The sequence below is a fragment of the Silene latifolia genome, chromosome 10 (assembly GCF_048544455.1).
Source record: "Silene latifolia isolate original U9 population chromosome 10, ASM4854445v1, whole genome shotgun sequence".
Classification (NCBI taxonomy): domain Eukaryota; kingdom Viridiplantae; phylum Streptophyta; class Magnoliopsida; order Caryophyllales; family Caryophyllaceae; genus Silene; species Silene latifolia.
In genome coordinates this window covers 155,996,865-156,016,055 of record NC_133535.1, presented here as the reverse complement: position 1 = coordinate 156,016,055, position 19,191 = coordinate 155,996,865, and the positions used below count along the sequence as shown (strand labels likewise).

Here is a 19,191-nt window from a genome sequence, read left to right as displayed (position 1 = left end):
TATATATATATATATATATATAGATATATATATATATATATAGAAAGGATTTGGGGAAAGAAGGGGAAACAGGAGAAAGATCAAGGTATACAAGTTGGGTAGTGATTCTAGGCAGGTTGAACAACCACCGGAATACAGAGCTATCAATGAAGTTATTATCAGAAAGGCTGATTATGCGAAGAGTGGACGATGTATTACCATGCGAAAGTTAATGACGGAATTTTCGTAGGAAGTTGACAACCATCCATACGGAGAACACTCAATGATTGCAAGTTGCTAACAGTTGTCATCCAATCCGCAATGTTACTAAGATCCACATCACTTAAATCAAGATATGTCAACAAACTTAAACGAGAAATCCACGACAAACTTTTCATTGAAAAATCATAAAACACATAAGAATGTTTTAGATCCAAAGATGTTTGCTCAGAAAGATTACCTAACTGATGAGGTATTTCTCCATAAAACTGATTATTGCTTAGGTTCAGATGTTTCAATTGTTTTAACTTACCTAGGGACGGGCTGACTTTACCTTCAAGACATGGAAGGACGTTAGAATATTCATAAGAATATTCACCTACTAAACTGATCATGAGGACATGACTGGTTAGGTTACTACAGCGGATTCCATGCCATTGACAACAGTCTGTGTGGCCTTCCCAAGAAGTGAGCAGCCCACAATAGTCGTGTCTGATGCCGCCTTTGAATTGGAGGAGCGCTTCTCTATCCCTATCAGCGCACTGTATGTTGCGACCGAGGGTAGGGTGACATGTATAAGGGATCAGTACAAGCCATGAAAGTAGAATAGGAACAAGATGATAGTATGGTTTCATTTTGTGATGGATGAATTAGTTTTCATTAATCAAAGGTATTTCTATTGTGGGTTAGTTGCCTTAACAAGACTTTTACACAGATAATTTTCCACAAACATCACATTAAAAATTTAAAAGACCACGCCTTAGAAAAATTCAAATGCAGGACTTAAATACGGTTTTTTTTTTGTCAAACACAACCTTTAAAATTTTTCTTTTTCCAAACATCACCTTTAAAAAAAAAATTGTCAAACACAACCTTTAATAAATTTTTTTTGTCAAACACAATATTTTGACACGAAACTTGAATTATTGACCCGTCTTTGAAATAATTTCCAGAAAGGCTAACTGATTGGAGAGTGACAGAGGAGTTAACATATGAAATTGATGATGACATTTCCAGGGGAAGTTCACAATATTCCATTAAAAGAACTTGTAGTGAAGGTAAATTGTTAACAATTGTAATCCAATTTGTGACTTCGCTGAGATTAGCATAACTCAAATCAAGATATCTCAGCAAAGCTAGATGAGAAATCCACGACAAACATTTCACATCATTGCAACTATAAAATAGATCCAAAGTTGTTAATTTAGAAAGATTACCCAATTGATGAGGTATTTCCCCATAAAAGTTATTATAGCTTAGATTCAGATCTTCCAAATGCTTTAAGTCACCTAGGGATGGACTCACTTTACCTTCTAGACAATAACCTACTAAACGTAGCTTGATGACATGACCGGTGAAGTTATTAAACGAAGACCCCACGCCATCGGCAGCAGTCGGTATGGTGTTCCCATGAAGTGAGCAGCCCACAAATATCGTTTGCGAGGCCATGTTTGAAATGAAGGAGGGCATCCCTCTCAGTGTCAATACAATGGGTGTGATTACTATGGTTACGACCGACGGTAAGGTAGCATAAACAAGGAGACAGAACAAGCCATGAAATTACAATGAGTATAAGGTTATAGAATGGTTTCATTTTGTGTTGCATGAATTAGTATTAAGTTATCAAGCTGCAAGTCTGTAGCATGACTATATATACATAATAATACACTGATGTACTTCAGTTCCTAGACTACCAAGCAAAGGATTAAGCCGTAAAGTAGTCTTCGATTCACACCACCTACGCTCGTTATTTGCTAAAATCTTACTCCGTAAAAAATAAGGCATAGAAGAATAGCTGGAAGTGGTGAAGTAACTCTAAAACATATCAGCTCACGTCTCACCTATTTATGCTATAGTTTGTAGGCACTGAAAATTTATTAAAGTGCCGAATAAATAAAATAAATTAATAAATTCGAGTTAATACTAAATTTTAGCTCGATTTAATTAATTTGCCCCGATTAAATGAAATACGGGTTGACTCGGATTACAAAATGGGTTATCCGGATCATTAAACCCGAAAAAGATCAAATTTGGGCCAAGTTCACTAATAAACCCATAAATGGGCCTGTGAATGTCAAAGTCCACCAAAGGGAATTGAAACTCTATAAATAGAGCTATTCCCATTCATTTCAAAGGCAGAGAAATCATAATCGTAAAATTCAGAGAGAAGAAGACACAAAAGCTCTATAAATTCCCTCTGCAAGAAGTCAACAAGCACACCAAAACTGTGCCGTCTGCCCAAGAAATTCAAGTTCAAGCTACAACATTCAAGAGAGAACAAGTCGCAGTGACCCTCTCAAGAATACAAATCGACACCTCATACAGAGTGCATTCAACCTCTACAGGTGTCATTCAAATACAACGTTCGCGCCTCTACTACAGACAGCGTTTACGTGATCCACTACGGCATTTAGAATCAGAGGATACATTAGAGATTGTACACATAAACTTTCTGATATTAATAAAAATTCATTTGTTTCCTATTTTGTATTACATTTATTTTGCGATACAAAATTTGCTGTTACAAATTTTGGTGAACCCGACGTGAAAATCTCTACCTCTCATCTCTACTGCTGTTTTATTCAAGTCTACCAAAACAAGAAGATGTCTACCAAGCAAACCACCTCCTCCAGTCCATCCAAGAAGACCTACGCAGATATCCCGCAGGTACCCCCATTCTTCGCTACCTCCCCTCACGCATCGATTTGGCATCTCCACAAGAGCAATGGCGAAGAAGGCCGTTGTCAATGCCGTTTATTCGCGCCCACGCCCGCACACGCCCCAACTAGGTCGCGCAAGTTCTCCGTCGCCTCCATAGTCGCCGCCGCCGCATAGGCGCTCCCGGCCGCCTCTTCTCCTTCACGCGAGGAGACTAGAAGTGTTAAGGTTGACAAGAAGGCTTCTCCTTGCAAACCCAAAGCGTCGCCAAAGAAGAAAGAAACCTCAACTCCTAACGTTGCTTCAGTCATGGTGATAAGTGGCGATGCTCTTGAAGATCGAATGCAGAAAATGAATGATCTCCTTGAAAAGATGATGAAGGAGAATGAAGAAAAGAACAAGAAAATTGATGAGCTCCAAAAAGAGGTGGTGGCACTCCGTGACAGGAAGGCCGAGAGCGAGCATGGTGACACCGATAGGGATGTTGATAGCGATAGAGAAGTTGGCGAGGATAGGGAAAAGCCAAACAATGAGATCAAGAACTTCATCGAAGAGAAGATGCAGGAGATAATAGCCAAGACGATCAAGTGTCACCGGATGATAGCTCGACAAGTAGTGGACGCTACATCAAGCCTTATACTAAGAGGATTGACAGTCTGCGCATGCCATCCGCTATCGCCTCCAAAATTTCAACAGTTCGACGGGAAGGGGAACCCAAAGCAACACATCGCCCACTTCGTCGAGACATGCAACAATTTGGAACAGAAGGTGATCGTTTGGTGAAGCGATTCGTTCGTTCGCTCAAAGGGATCGACTGGTACACGAGATCCGGACTCGAGTCAATTGACGGTGGGGTCACATGGAAGATGAATTCCTCAACAGATTCTACAACACCAGACGTGTCGTCGGATGAGCGAATTGACAAAGACAACTCAATGGCAAGATGAGCCTGTGCCGATTACATCAACAGGTGGCGTGCGTTGAGTCCGGAATGCAAGGATCGCTTAAGTGAAGCGTCGCAGATTGAAATGTGCGTCAACGGGATGAAATGGGACATTCTTTACATCCCGAAAGGGATCATGCCAAAGAGCTTCCAAGACCGGCTACCCGCGCCCATGACATGGAGATCACAATCAAAGAACATGGTAGTGCTCGACCAAGTTCTTCTAAGGTGCCAAGTGAAAAGAAGGAGTTCAAGAAAACGGATAAGAACTCCAAATCGTCGACAAAGGAAACAATGGTCGTCGAAACCCAAAGAGTGCACACCCGTGAAAATATCGTCAAAGCCTAAGTATGAAAAGAAGAAAGAGTCATTCTCTTACAACTACCAACGAGACAAGCCTACATTGAAAGAGTTGCAGGCAAAGAAATACCCATTCCCATTTCGACTTGTCCGGAATGCTTGATGACCTCTTAGAAAAGAAGGTTATACAATTGCCGTGAGTCGGCGCCCGAGCAAGCAAACAAGACAAACGATCCCAATTACATGTCGTTATCACAGTCTGGTGAGTCATCCTATTGAAAAGTGTATAACACTCAAGGAGAAAATCATGCGCTCTCTCCAAGGAAGGAAGATCATTCTTGACTTGGATGACACAAAGAACCACAAATCAAACTATCGTAGTCTTGGAGCAACTCGATGAGCCAATTATACGACAAGGACAATGTGTGTATATGTTGCAGTTCGGGAGTTTTGAGCTTGTGGCATTACGGATCCAAGGGTCGTTGTCGTCACTACCTCCAATGCCATTGGAAGAAAGACTACCTCCTCAGGATAAGAATGAGGAAAAGAAGCATGAAGATGACGATGAAGGTTGGACTTTGGTTACGCGCAAGAAGTCAAAGAAACAAACAAGACAGACAGCGCAACCTGTTCATCGTCGAAGAAAACAATAAAAAAGGACGAAATCTCGCAAGACGAAGGGAAAGAGAAAGTCCAAAACAGTGGTCAAACCACATGTCTTGCCTATCGATATACTTGAGCAAGAACCACCGAGTCCCGTCACCTTAAAAGAATTTTTCCCACAAGACTTCTTAAACAAGGTTACCGTGTGCACCGTCTCAGCTACGGAAGGTGGTGATGATAAAAAGAATATAAAGGAAGGAGGCCCGATGATGATAAAGATTGCCTCTCAACAGTTGCATTCGAAAAAGGAGAACGAAATAGTGGTCGCTCTTCACGCCCTTCCTACAAACATGGGATGGAAGCAAATCTTTCATCTACCTAAAGAGAAGCGTCAGCTGATAATTCAAGGACTTGAGAAGCCCGAGTTGTATGCGGGCAAGATGAAAGAAAAAATTGAGCCTCTTGAGCAATCAACTGGATGTGTCTCCGCAACGCACCTTGAGTTTTTCAGGATGAGGATTTACTTCTTGGATCCAAACCTCACAACAGGCCACTTTATGTGTCCGGTACATCCGGGGCAAAAGGTCAAGCGCATCTTAATAGATGGAGGCTCGGGAGTCAATCTCATGCCAAAAGCCACTATGAATGAATTGGGGATCACGATGGATGAACTCTCCAAAGAGTCGAACAATGATTCATGGTTTCAACTTGAATGGGAGCGCAGATTGGCATGATCCGCATAAACCTTACCATGGGTGATCTTTCTTCCGACACGTTGTTCCATGTCATGGATGGCAAGACATCGTTCAAACTATTGCTGGGACGACCTTGGAAGCACGAAAACGGAGTTGTCGCCTCAACCCTCCATCAATGCTTGAAATATTATCGTGGTGGTGAAAGGAAGATAGACGGAGACGCCAAACCCTTCTCTAAGGTCGACTCTTTCTTTCACGACGCAAAATTCTTTGAAGAGAATGGTACTTCCGGTGAGTTCATGCCAACCACCATCTCTTCAACAGGAAAAGGAGGTAAGCGGGAAAAGAACATCATCAAAGAGGATGAAGCTGCAAGTCCTGCTAAAGAAAATGATGTTAAGAAAGATGTAGGCAAGGCCAGCAAAACAGCTACTCCTGTGGCATCATCCAAGAAGCAAGAGACGCCGAAGAAAACTACACCACCAGTACTACGCTACATCCCGAAGTCTCGCCGCAAAGATGGGGAGAGTCCTTTTGCAGAGTGTCTAAGACCAAAGACAGGGCCTAAGGATAAAAAGTCAAGTCTGGTGTTCAAGCAGGAATGGGTAGCCAAAGTCGTTACACCTCTACCAAGTTCATCTCAAACGAAGATTGTGAGACCTCCTCCGAATGGTTTTGTCTGTTCATCCAGTCAATCATCAAGTGAAGAAAACAAGGGGATATTTGATTCCAATGCTTACAAGCTACTGGCGAAGGCTGGATATGACTTTACAAATCCAACTCCTCTTGGCAAAGTTATAGAAGCTGAGCCGTACGGTCTTAACAAAGCGCAACATGAAGTATTCAAACAAGATGGGAGCTACATGGTGACCAGGTCCGGGCTCGGATATGAGTCTCTTGCGCCTGTGAAGATTGGTGCTCGTAGAAAAGGGGCTACTGCATCTTCTCAGCACATCACAGTAGAAGAGGTCGAAGAAAATGAAGAAGGAGAGGAAAACATGCATCCATCTTCAGTTTTCGATCGAATAAGTCCACCTGCAGAGAAGTGTCGTCCTTCTATATTTACAAGGTTAGGGAGACCAAATGCTTCAACCAAACACATTTCTGTATTTGCTAGGCTTGGCAATCAAAGAGAAAGTAAAGTCAAAGTGTCAATACCTTCGTTGCGCATAAATAAGAAGGGCGCAATACACGAACGCTTGGGCGGTCCATCAAAAACAGTCTTCAGTCGACTAGGGGCTCCCAAGAAGAATAGTGGCAAGGGTCGTCCTCTCCCAACTTCTGTAACACAAAATGAAGAAGAAGTAAGAGTAAGCGATGACTTGAGAAGCGCAATACCATCTCGCATGAAGCGTATGCAAGTAGTGGATATCATCCAACATGAGCCACTCAAAGCAAGGAGGCGCGTTGTAACACCCCCATATCCAGAGGAGCCTTAACTAGGCCTTCCTTAGCATATAAGGGCATTACCATCTCGGTTGCCCGAGGAAAGTAATTATCAAACGTCAATAAAAGAACTATTAAGTTGTGTTACAAGTGATTTAAATCAAAATACAATACAAAGGTACAACTCAAGGACTACTCGCTATGACCATCATAACTCGTGAAGACTCATCCCTGCCTGGACTCCAGCTATCCACAACATCAACACCTGCTAAGACCGACTGCTCACCATAAGGGATCACGGCAGACACATAACAAACAAACAACCACACAAGGTCAGTACTGAGACAAGACAAGACAACTACAAACAACAATACAAACAATGACACTAGTTCCAACTGCAATCACAACAATCCAACCAAACCTGCCACTGACTGTCCACTGGACCAGTCCTGCCAGTGGGGGACCGCAGCCGTTCCCACCTAAGCCCCGCTCATCAAACGAGCGACAACCCTGTCCCATTAATGTGCACATCCCCTTTCGTGGCGGGTTCCACGAAGGGCGAAACTAGGGCGTGAAGTCACTCCCGCAAGTGACCCCACTCAGCCGAGAACGCATCTCGAGAACCATCAACAGCAACCGCAACCACAATCACAACACATACAAAACACTATATCAAACAACTGCAATATTACCACCACGACCGACACACTAGACCGTCTACAGAAACTGAGTAGGCGAACCTACCTTTATGCAACCGCAACCAATCCACGCTGACAGATAACACATCCAGCGACCAAGCAAAGCCTATTACCAACATACAAACATCTATCACTAACAAACAAACCCTAGCTATAGAGACAAAGGCACGGATGATGATTGTGACATACCTATAGGGAGAGACAAGGCAAAAAAGACCGCTACCCGACTCAAGAGAGCTCTCCTAAAGCACAAGGATCTTCACAAAGGCTTCCATGGAGGTTTTGAGGTGAAGGGAAGGGAAAGAGGCGACTGAAGGGTAGGAGGAAAGTGGCGGAAGTGATTTTCGGATTTAACAAAACGCGATATAAAACCCTCGCTGTAAACCGGGCACTCGATCGAGTACCCAACCTACTCGATCGAGTGGCCCCCTACTCGATCGAGTACCCTAACTACTCGATCGAGTAGCCTCTACTCTATCGAGTACCACTCTTACAACGCACCCCAAGATGGTTTGGCATACTTCCCTAAGGTTACTCCCGCTCCCAAGGGCAGTCAACGCTGGTCAAAGGGTCCCTAAAAGGGCGGGTATTACAGTCTTCCCCCCTTAAAAAGAACTTTGTCCCCGAAGTTCAACTCACCTCTCCCGCTCATGGCACGGAACCAACCCCATCTCACCAATCTTCCCGATCAGGTCATCACCCCTTGTAAACACCATTCCCCCCCCCCCCATGTCATCATCATCACCGTCCACAAATAAACCTATCGACTCTTGTCACTATCATGCAAGCTTTATCACAGTCAACCGTTATTTTATATACCTAAAACATCCGACGCGCAGTGCGAATCGCCGCTCACGAACTTCCAACATACACTAATTACTGTCCAACCATCCATCTAGAACATGTCTCATATCAACTTTCATGTGGTACAACTAATGCCACCATGTTACTTGGCAACATGATTCAGATACAATCACACTCACTTTAAGGAACCAAAGAAAATAAGTCGTTATAATTCAACAACAATTTTTTTTTTTTTTTTTTTTTTTTTAACACATGACACCAACCACCTTATAAACAACCACCAACAATATTATAAACAAGCAAAACACTATTCGAAAACAACCTTTTTATTTCGCGACATTACTCTTCCCCTCTAAAAAGGAACTTCGTCCCCGAAGTTCACCACCCAAATTACCACGCATTTTACTTATTATTTGATTCATGACATGGGTTAAACACGTTATCTATTGCGGACATTACTCGTTAAGCACGCACTCGTTAAATTGGCAATTATACACTAACCACCGGACTAGTTAGCTGTCTTTCAGAGGGCACGATAATATGGTATACACAAGCATAGGCGAAGTTACAACGGCGACAAATAGATCATAAGGAGGCGTATGCAGTATTAAAGTAACAAGAACTTATTACCGCCTTACTAATTGTGACAAATACGCTTGTAAACTTTAAGCACGACTTCCACCGTATGAATTTAACAGTTCGAAGGTGTTACTACGCACTAATAACCACATTAAACATTAAACGTGCCGTTATAAAACAATTGAACATTTTTAATTTTCAAAAACCCCCTGTAACAGTGACACTCGATCGAGTAAGTATCGGTACTCGATCGAGTACCATGCTACTCGATCGAGTGTGTTGGATACTCGATCGAGTAGCCCGAGATCAGAATGTTTCCTTACTTCCTTTCCTGCAGCTACTCGATAGAGTGCGGGGTACTCTGTCGAGTACCTGCAGGTCAAGTTCTTTACACAACTTGTCGTAAACCAACATATAACAACATGACTATCACATAAATTGAGTCGGTGATGATGCCCCGACTCTCAATCGTCCTGCAAAAGGTTAGACTAGCAATTCCGGCCTTATGGCCAATCATACAAATCCAATTAAGTTTCAATAATAAAAGGAAATAGCTACCAAAGTCTAACAACAATATCACCATCTAACATCAACCACTATCAACAAAGATAAGAACGAGGAGTATCACTCCTCCTGCTGCTGCTGCTGCTCGAACATCACCTCATCATCACCACCACCGAAGTACTCCTCCGCCGACCCGATCCCCGCATCCACCCCTGCTCCTGCTCCTGGGCCCACATACCATGGGGTCAAGCCACCGTAAGGGAAGGACTGAGGTGCCCCCCACGTCGACTGATCCACCCCGTAGGCATGGAAAACCCCCGAGTAGCTCCCTACTCCACTCCACCAAACTGGATGCGGTCCCTCGGTCCCTATCCCCTGGGTGTACGCCATCTCGTGTATGTTCCGAAGTGTCAAGGTAGATGACACTCTCTCCACCAGGTAACTGGATCGCGTCTCCGGGGTGTCGAGGTAAGGGTAGCATGGGAAAGGCTGCTGCTGCTGCGGTGCTACTGGCTGTGGCCTAGGCTCCGAGGCCCTTTCTCTCACTCGACGGGGTCCCCTCACCACTCTTGGCCTCTCTGCCGCCTGAACTCCCGCATTCTCGCCCTTCGTCGGCTCCGGCATCTCCTCAAGGATGGTGCCATCAATGAGATAGGTCTGCAGCTGGCGAGGTCCGTCATCATCCTCCTCCTCCTCGTCATCAGAGTCCACCGTCACTACCGTCGGCTCCAAGGGCTCCGTGGGTGGGAGGTGCTCAGGAGCTGGAACCTTCATCCAACTCATGCCATACACCCTCCATGCTAGGCTACCGTCAGCCAAGGTCCTCAACCATTTCAGGTCGAGATAATATTCACGATCCATCGTAGGCACTAGAGTAGCTAGAGGCACATATGCCGAAGAAGCCTCAAAGGAGGTTAGCTTTTCAGCTAACCGAGTGGCAATGGCACCACAACTCAGGTACCGGGAAGAGGAAGAAGCCATCAAGGCGAGAGCAGCACAGACTATAGAAGGGGCGTTAAAGACCACCTTCTTGGCCCGCTCCGGGTTGAGGTACAACATCAAAAGCAAGACCTCATGGTTGTTCAACTTACTAATATCCTTCCGGTCATAGAGGATGTTCGAGAGAGAACGGAGAAAGATCCTCAAGGTAATATGCTGAACATCATTAATCAGCATGTTACTCGAGGTGGGAGCCTGCTTCCCAGTCAAGCAAGGCATTAGGCGGCAGACGCCGCACTCAGCTGGAATGTCAGTGATGGAGTCCTTAGGAGGCTTGGCCAACCCAAGGTGAGAGGCAAACAGGTCCATAGTCAACAGTAAAACGGTATTCATCAATCTAAACTCAACATCGACCTTTGGGTCATAGTTAAAAGAGCTCAGAACTCCAAGGTAAGAAAAGGGTAAGTATGCTTCCTCAGCCTATACAAACCAGTAAAACCCAAGGTCTCGAATATATGACGGACATCCGTCTCTATTTCCAACTCTTCTAACACACCGGTGTCTATACACTTTGTGGGTCTCATCTTGCGTTTTTGTAAAGCTACAAAACGCTCCCTTTGCTTAAAGTCAACAAAAACAACAGAAGGGTACTCAGAAACTGCGGGTACTACCGGTCCACTAGCCTCCCCCCTCTCAAGTGGATCAACCCTTCCCCGTTTACTCTGACGGGTTCCAAGGTTTAGTCTCGGCATCTGCTTTAGACATATGTTCAAACAATTTACATAAACATGCAAGCATATACTTCATGTAATTTGGGTTCTATATACTTAGTAAGTTTACTAATTCATCAACCAGTTCCATATTTGAAGCACATAAATCATGCCACCAAACTTAGATGCTCAGCTAGGTACACACCAATTTACCAACAATTCTCAGCATATGAAGCACATATTTCACGTTGTTACTTTGAGTATGAAGATAAGTATACATGCTCATTAGCAGTTTCTACGATTTCAACATACAAGTTCATATTATTACTACTCATAAGCCATAGTGGTGAAAGTGATTATCATGATGGCCGCATATGCTCAGCGAATTTGAATACCCTATCATGCTTCTAAGGGTTGTTCTAGTACATTGCTAATTACATGTTACTAATTCAAGAGAATGAATAATTTATGACAAATCAATATCACCCTTCACTATTATGTAAAACAACTCAATTAAAATTTTCAGACGGTCTTTACAGCTGTGAAAATTGTGGCATGTATTCATCAATCATTGTTTCTATTATCATATTGAAGTTCAATTCATGCTTATATTGTCAATTACAACATCAATTTTCCAATTCTAAGTCACGAATTTCCCATAAGGCACTTTTAAGACGGAGTTTTAAGGCAACTTTCCAAGGGTAAAATCATCAAAATTCATTCTTCTACATGATATAAACAATGTATAGTACTTAATTCCATCATCTAATCAATGTAAAACAATCAAAAATCAATTTCAAATTTGTAAACCCTAGAAATTTCGGGTTCATCTTGTGCAATTTCTAATCTAATCTACAGTAATTAGTCACCAACAAACATGGAAAAGAGGCATGTGAATCATATTTCAACTATCTAAAGCAACTATTACATCATGTGAATCGAAAATTTCAGATTATCTCATCATTCTAACACATTCAAAGTAACAAATCACATAAATTAAGAAGGATAACATACCTTGATTGATTAGTAAGGTAAAGAAACGAATTAAACAAGAAAATCAACCCCAAGAATCACTACTAACCCAAGAGAAAGAGAGGATTTGAGAGGAGAAGTAAGGAATTGAGAGATTAAGTGTGGGTGTGTCGAAAAATAGAGAAATAAGAAGAAGAAATAGAAAGATGGAGGGTTTTAAGAAAACCCGTAGGAATTACTGCACAGTAACCTACTCGATCGAGTGCCTTGGGTACTCGATCGAGTACCACCCTACTCGATCGAGTAGGAGCTGAATCATCGAGTAACTGCGGAAATTTTCCCACATTCCGATATCATGGCTTCCTAATGGATCGAGTGAGGTCTACTCGGTCAAGTAAGCACTCGCACTCGGTCAAGTATAGCTAAGTGCTCGATCAAAAGTACGAAATAACTTGAAGATTCCTGCAAAAACAACACCGCGTGTCGATTCCAACTAAGTTCGAATTCGCACTCATTATCAAGTTCATTCACGCATTACTATTATTAACAAAGCCTATCATATCGTCAAACAGATGGAGCTTATTCCACATACCCTACACCCATTACCCTACCGTTTTACTGCCACCGAATCTTCCATAAACATAATCACGTCATCGTATTACATTCAAGCTTACTTTATATATATTACTACCAAATTGAAACATTTAAATTAATATTAGTTCATTCTTTCACGTATTACATAAATGCATACTTTTCAACACAAATTAATCTACCATGTTTCACATTCTATCGTAAACAAGTTATCTTACTTAAATCAAATATTACGCAGCGGAAAATTCCAACTAAATAGCGAAGCATATACACATTATCACATACTTGATTCGGGTCATTACTCACCTACACTATAATTATCATTATAGTCATCGCGGTAGGATCTATAATCTCACGTACAACTCCCGTCATCATAAATTCTATGGCAACTACTCACGTGTTCACTATTCATATTACACATTCAATTTCACACTTTCACGCATCTCCATGACGAGAAATTTCGTCACGCATCACATAGCTATCATATAAACTCACTAATCATTCAAAGAACTCCATAACCTCATCGACAATTACCATACTCGATCCAAACATTACTATCACACCGCTATTAATTCTAACAAAACTTAACCGGAGGTAGCTCCGGCACAATTAACATACCTAGAACACATAGAGACACGGACTCCACATTCCCATCCCGTGTGACTGGCTTAAGTGTCATGGGCCAAGATTTTGAAATGAGGGCGCCTACTCACCCAAAATCTAGCATCAGCCGGGGCTCCCATTACACATACACCAGGTTCATTTTATTAGACTCTCTACATTCATTGTGTTCATTTGTTTACAGGTTCCAAAATCGTCGCTCTGATACCACTTTGTAACACCCCCATATCCAGAGGAGCCTTAACTAGGCCTTCCTTAGCATATAAGGGCATTACCATCTCGGTTGCCCGAGGAAAGTAATTGATGGTATCAAGCTATACCTCGCAAGTGCACGATTCTATCGTTGTACACTATTAAGGGTCGATCCCACAAGGAGTTTGAAAAGATTACTAATTGTTCTAATCCGATCGTTTAGCTAAGTCGAAAATAAAGATTGATGGTTGTTATACTAATGCTACCTAGAACAAAACGAAATGCAAACTTAATAAAAGCAAGGAAATTAAGCAAACACGAAGGATAAGGTGTAATTCAAATAAATTAAAGGCCTAAGACTCGGTTCTTCCCAATCAATTCGCAATTCCACATGGCTAAATTTCTAGGCTAATAAAAAAGGTAGTTAGGTGAGGAGGTGACGGCTCTAATTCGCCTAAGACCCCCCTCTCGGGTTCGAAATAGGACACTAGCACTACCCACCAACCCCCCTCTCGGGTTCGAAGGTCGGAATCCCTAACCCAATACCCGACTACCCAAAGAACATGCATTTTCCCAAGGTAGTCCAATATTTGCTAAGGTCATTAAGCCCAATCAATTCCCGGGTCATCCCACTCCCTCTCTCGAGGGTCGATTTCAAACGCTAGTTTAGAGGTGTTCTACCCCGGTTCTCCCTTTCGGTCTCAACCGAGGTCAACAATAGGGTCAAGTCTCGGGTATCCAAATCACAACCTAACCAACTCTCGTTGGTGGTCAAGGGTCGTAAGTCGACACTACCCAAAAGTCAACCCATAAACCAAGTCAATCCCCTAAACTACCCTCACCAATTTCCCCAAATAATTAGCCTTTATGAAATTCAATTAGTGAAATTACTCATGTCGGGTCAAACCGAGCCTTAGTGGAAGACTACTCACTAATCATGGCTCTAATTGCAAAATAAACAACAAAGATGGAAACTTTGGTCACAAACATGGTGAGAAGATGAAATTCACTACTAAACATGCAACAACTAACAATGGGTGGAAGGAAAAATGATTTAATCTAATAATGAGAGAGATTTAAACCTAAAGACACAATCTTTAATCAAATCAACTCAAAGATTAAGTCTTTGAGGACAACTACCCAATGATGAACAAAAGAAAGAGGAACAAAGGAAAGATGAACAATGATAAGAGAAGCAATGATGAAATTAACAACAACAAACAAACAACAACAACAATTTTAACATAAACAATCAAACAAACATCAAAGATGAACAAAATGTAAACAAATGAAAAGGGAGAGAAATAATACCAACAAAATAGTGAAAGAGGAATTTGGATAGAAATAATAAAGAAGGAAATCCTTCAATCTTCTTACAAACCCAAATTCAATCACTAATTGATTGAAGAACTTCTCTAATTAAAGAAAGATTAACAAGGAGATTAAGAAAGTTTAAAGCTTGAAAGGGTAAATTTCTGGATCTAGGGTTGTGTGTACAAAAGGGTTTAAGAGGGGGTATATATAGGTTATACAAGGATTAGGACTGAAATTGGAAATGGGCTTTGAAACACGCGATTGCACTCCCGGCCGGTCATCCGCCACGGTCATTTGACCGGGGAGATCCTGGAAGTTTTGAACACTTTTTGAAGTCATCAGGTGTGCACGGCCGGTCGACCGGCCGCCGGTCACTGACCGGCTGGGGCAGCTTGACTTTGAAGCTTGACTTTTTGCCTTTGGAGGGACTCCCAGCCGGCTAGCCGGCCGCCGGTCATTTGACCGGCCGGGAGTTTCCTGTAAGTTTTCTTCCAAATTCTTTGTTTCTTCAGCTCATTGTTCTCCCGGCCCGGCTGGCCTGCTCTTGCCACCACCGGGAATTCCCTTTGGTTGATTTTCGCCTTGGATTGTATACATTTTGCGTTCCCACCGGTGGCCGATTTGCCGCCTACCTACGGGAATACTCCTCAGCTTCATTTTCTCCTTCTTCCATGCTTAGTTGATTGGGCTCTTCTTCTAGCTTCAATTCCTCCATTCTCGCCTCAATTCCTGCAAGGGAGGTACAATATCATAGGCATGGGGATTGGGACACGAATTTCAAGCGAGAACATATAAAACCGACTCAAATGAAGTCGGAAAGCATGGAAATAGAAGGGAAAAATGGTGTAAAAGGGTCCTATATCAGTAATTATCAAACGTCAATAAAAGAACTATTAAGTTGTGTTACAAGTGATTTAAATCAAAATACAATACAAAGGTACAACTCAAGGACTACTCGCTATGACCATCATAACTCGTGAAGACTCATCCCCGCCGGACTCCAGCCTATCCACAACATCAACACTGCTAAGACCGACCGCTCACCATAAGGGATCACGGCGGACACATAACAAACAAACAACCACACAAGGTCGATCGAGACAAGACAAGACAACTACAAACAACAATACAAACAATGACACTAGTTCCAATCGCAATCACAACAATCCAACCAAACTCGCACATCGATCGTCCACTGGACTGGGGCCCCGCGATGGGGACCGCAGCCGTTCCCACCTAAGCCCCGCTCATCAAACGAGCGACAACCCTGTCCCATTAATGTGCACATCCCCTTTCGTGGCGGGTTCCACGAAGGGCGAAACTAGGGCGTGAAGTCACTCCCGCAAGTGACCCCACTCAGCCGAGAACGCATCTCGAGAACCATCAACAGCAACCGCAACCACAATCACAACACATACAAAACACTATATCAAACAACTGCAATATTACCACCACGACCGACACACTAGACCGTCTACAGAAACTGAGTAGGCGAACCTACCTTTATGCAACCGCAACCAATCCACGCTGACAGATAACACATCCAGCGACCAAGCAAAGCCTATTACCAACATACAAACATCTATCACTAACAAACAAACCCTAGCTATAGAGACAAAGGCACGGATGATGATTGTGACATACCTATAGGGAGAGACAAGGCAAAAAAGACCGCTACCCGACTCAAGAGAGCTCTCCTAAAGCACAAGGATCTTCACAAAGGCTTCCATGGAGGTTTTGAGGTGAAGGGAAGGGAAAGAGGCGACTGAAGGGTAGGAGGAAAGTGGCGGAAGTGATTTGCGGATTTAACAAAACGCGATATAAAACCCTCGCTGTAAACCGGGCACTCGATCGAGTACCCAACCTACTCGATGGAGTGGCCCCCTACTCGATCGAGTACCCTAACTACTCGATCGAGTAGCCTCTACTCTATCGAGTACCACTCTTACAACGCACCCCAAGATGGTTTGGCATACTTCCCTAAGGTTACTCCCGCTCCCAAGGGCAGTCAACGCTGGTCAAAGGGTCCCTAAAAGGGCGGGTATTACACGCGTACTAGTTCTTACTGGCCAACAAAAGAATGCCGAAGAGCTTGTGCCTTCATCTTCACGTCCCTGTGATACAAAGAAATCAAGTGACTTAGAAATTACAACGTCGTCATATCACATCACAGTAGAAGAGATACCTGATGAGAACGAAGAAGTTGAGGCGGATGAAGCCCCTGAAACACTTGAAGACGGGGGGCAATCGACTGTAGATGAACTCAAGGAACTCAACTTGGGAACTATTGAAGATCCTCGGCCCATTTATGTCGGTGCTCTCTCACGACTAAGGAAGAAGAAGAGGAGTACTACAAGTTGTTGGTCGAGTACAAGGATGTCTTCGCTTGGAGCTATAAGGAGATGCCTGGACTCAACCCAAAAATTGCAGTTCATCGTCTAGCAATCAAGAAAGGCACCAGTCCCAAAAAGCAACCTCAGCGTCGTTTCAGGCCGGAGCTTGTACCTGAAATTGAAAAGGAAGTCAACAAACTCATTGAAGCAGGTTTCATTCGAGAAGTAAAATATTCTACCTGGATAGCAAACATTGTCCCAGTCAGAAAGAAGAACGGACAATTGCGCATATGTGTCGACTTCAGAGACCTTAATGATGCATGCCCGAAGGATGACTTTCCTTTGCCAGTCACAGAGTTGATGATTGACGCAACCACTGGTCATGAAGCCCTCTCATTCATGGATTGTACTGCTGGTTACAATCAAATACATATGGCACCTGAAGATCAGGAAGCAACAGGTTTTCGAACCCCAAAAGGGATCTTCTGCTACACGGTCATGCCGTTTGGATTAAAGAACGCTGGTGCTACGTACCAACGCGCAATGCAAAAGATCTTTGATGATATGCTGCATAAAATAATAGAGTGTTATGTTGATGACGTGGTTGTCAAATCAAAGAAAAGAGAAGACCATATCAAAGACCTTCGAACCGTCTTTGAAAGACTTAGAAAATGTCAACTCAAGATGAATCCACTCAAGTGTGCGTTCGGTGTCACATCTGGGAAGTTCTTGGGGTTTGTGGTTAGGCATAGAGGCATTGAAATTGACCAAACAAAAATCAAAGCCATCAACGAAATGCCGGAACCAAAGACGTTAAAAGAGTTGCGCGGATTGCAAGTACGTTTGGCATACATTCGAAGGTTCATATCTAACCTAGCAGGACGTTGCCAACCATTTAGCCATCTCATGAAAAAGGATGCTCCATTCCAATGGGATGAAAAATGCAAAAATGCTTTTGATAACATCAAGAAGTACTTGGCCAGTGCACCCGTGCTGGGGGCACCAATTCCTGGAAAGCCACTTGTCCTCTACATCGCAGAACAAGAACGCTCACTGGGGGCAATGTGTGCTCAAGAAATTGAAGACCGTAAGGAGAGAGCACTCTATTATTTGAGTCGTACCTTGGTTGGAGCTGAGTTGAATTACTTGCCCATAGAGAAGATATGTCTTGCTTTGGTGTTCGCCATCCAGAAGTTGAGGCACTACATGCAGGCGCATACCATACACGTGGTCTCAAAAGCTGATCCAATCAAGTACATACTCTCAAGACCAGTCTTGTCTGGAAGACTTGCGAAATGGGCAATGTTACTTAAGCAGTATGACTTGGTGTTCGTGCCTCAAAAGGCTGTCAAAGGTCAAGCTATCGCCGACTTCTTTGCTGATCATCCAGTGCCAGCAGAGTGGGAAATTTCAGATGACCTCCCAGGAGAAGAAATTTTCTATGTGGACATCCTACCTCCATGGCAAATGTACTTTGACGGTGCTGCAAGGAAGGACGGAGCCGGAGCCGGAGTTGTATTCGTAACTCCACAAAATCATCTCATGCCATACTCCTTTACGCTCACTCAGTTGTGCTCAAATAATATGGCAGAATACCAAGCTCTTATACTCGGCCTCCAAATGGCGATCGAAATAGGTGTTAGAGACATGGACATCTACGGCGACTCGAAGCTGGTGGTCAACCAAGTCCTTGGTGAATATGAAGTAAAAAAGGAAGACTTGATTCCCTACCATCAACGGGCATTACAACTGTTGAATCAACTTGAGGACATCCATGTTGGTCATGTGCCAAGGAGTGCCAATAAGTTGGCTGACGCGCTCGCTAATCTTGCAGTCACTTTGGCACTGGGGGCAGAAGAGTCTATGCAAGTCCCAGTCTGCAATCGTTGGGTAGTATCATTGCTCGAAGGAGAGGAAAATGTAGATACAACCAACATGATATGCGTCTACACAATTGATGAAGATGACTGGCGTTAACCTATCATTGATTTTTTGGACCATCAAAAAATACCCGATGATCCCAGACACAAGGTAGAAATACGTCGACGTGCTCCAAAGTTCATTCACTATAAAAGGACACTCTACAGACGTTCTTTCTCAGGCCAATGGTTGAGGTGTCTAAGCAAGGACGAAGCTACTGAAGCAATTCAT

The 19,191-nt window shown here is 43.2% G+C and overlaps 1 protein-coding gene across 1 annotated transcript; it reads left to right on the top strand.

Annotated features, from left to right (window-relative positions):
* Positions 1-5,453: 5,453 nt before the first annotated feature.
* LOC141608708 (uncharacterized) lies at positions 5,454-19,017 on the top strand. The gene is made up of 5 exons (XM_074428053.1): positions 5,454-6,002; positions 6,153-6,707; positions 16,787-17,054; positions 17,138-17,455; positions 18,314-19,017. The coding sequence occupies exons 1-5, from the start codon at positions 5,454-5,456 to the stop codon at positions 19,015-19,017; spliced, it is 2,394 nt and encodes a 797-aa protein (XP_074284154.1).
* Positions 19,018-19,191: the final 174 nt, after the last annotated feature.

Bases quoted from the DNA above. Each gene is read 5' to 3' on its own strand.
- LOC141608708 (XM_074428053.1), top strand. From the start codon at position 5,454: ATGGGTGATCTTTCTTCCGACACGTTGTTCCATGTCATGGATGGCAAG. The intron at 6,708-16,786 runs GTAAGCGATGAC...GGCCAACAAAAG, and splicing joins AAAATGAAGAAGAAGTAAGA to AATGCCGAAGAGCTTGTGCC. The intron at 17,456-18,313 runs GTTACAATCAAA...TCTCAAGACCAG, and splicing joins ATTCATGGATTGTACTGCTG to TCTTGTCTGGAAGACTTGCG.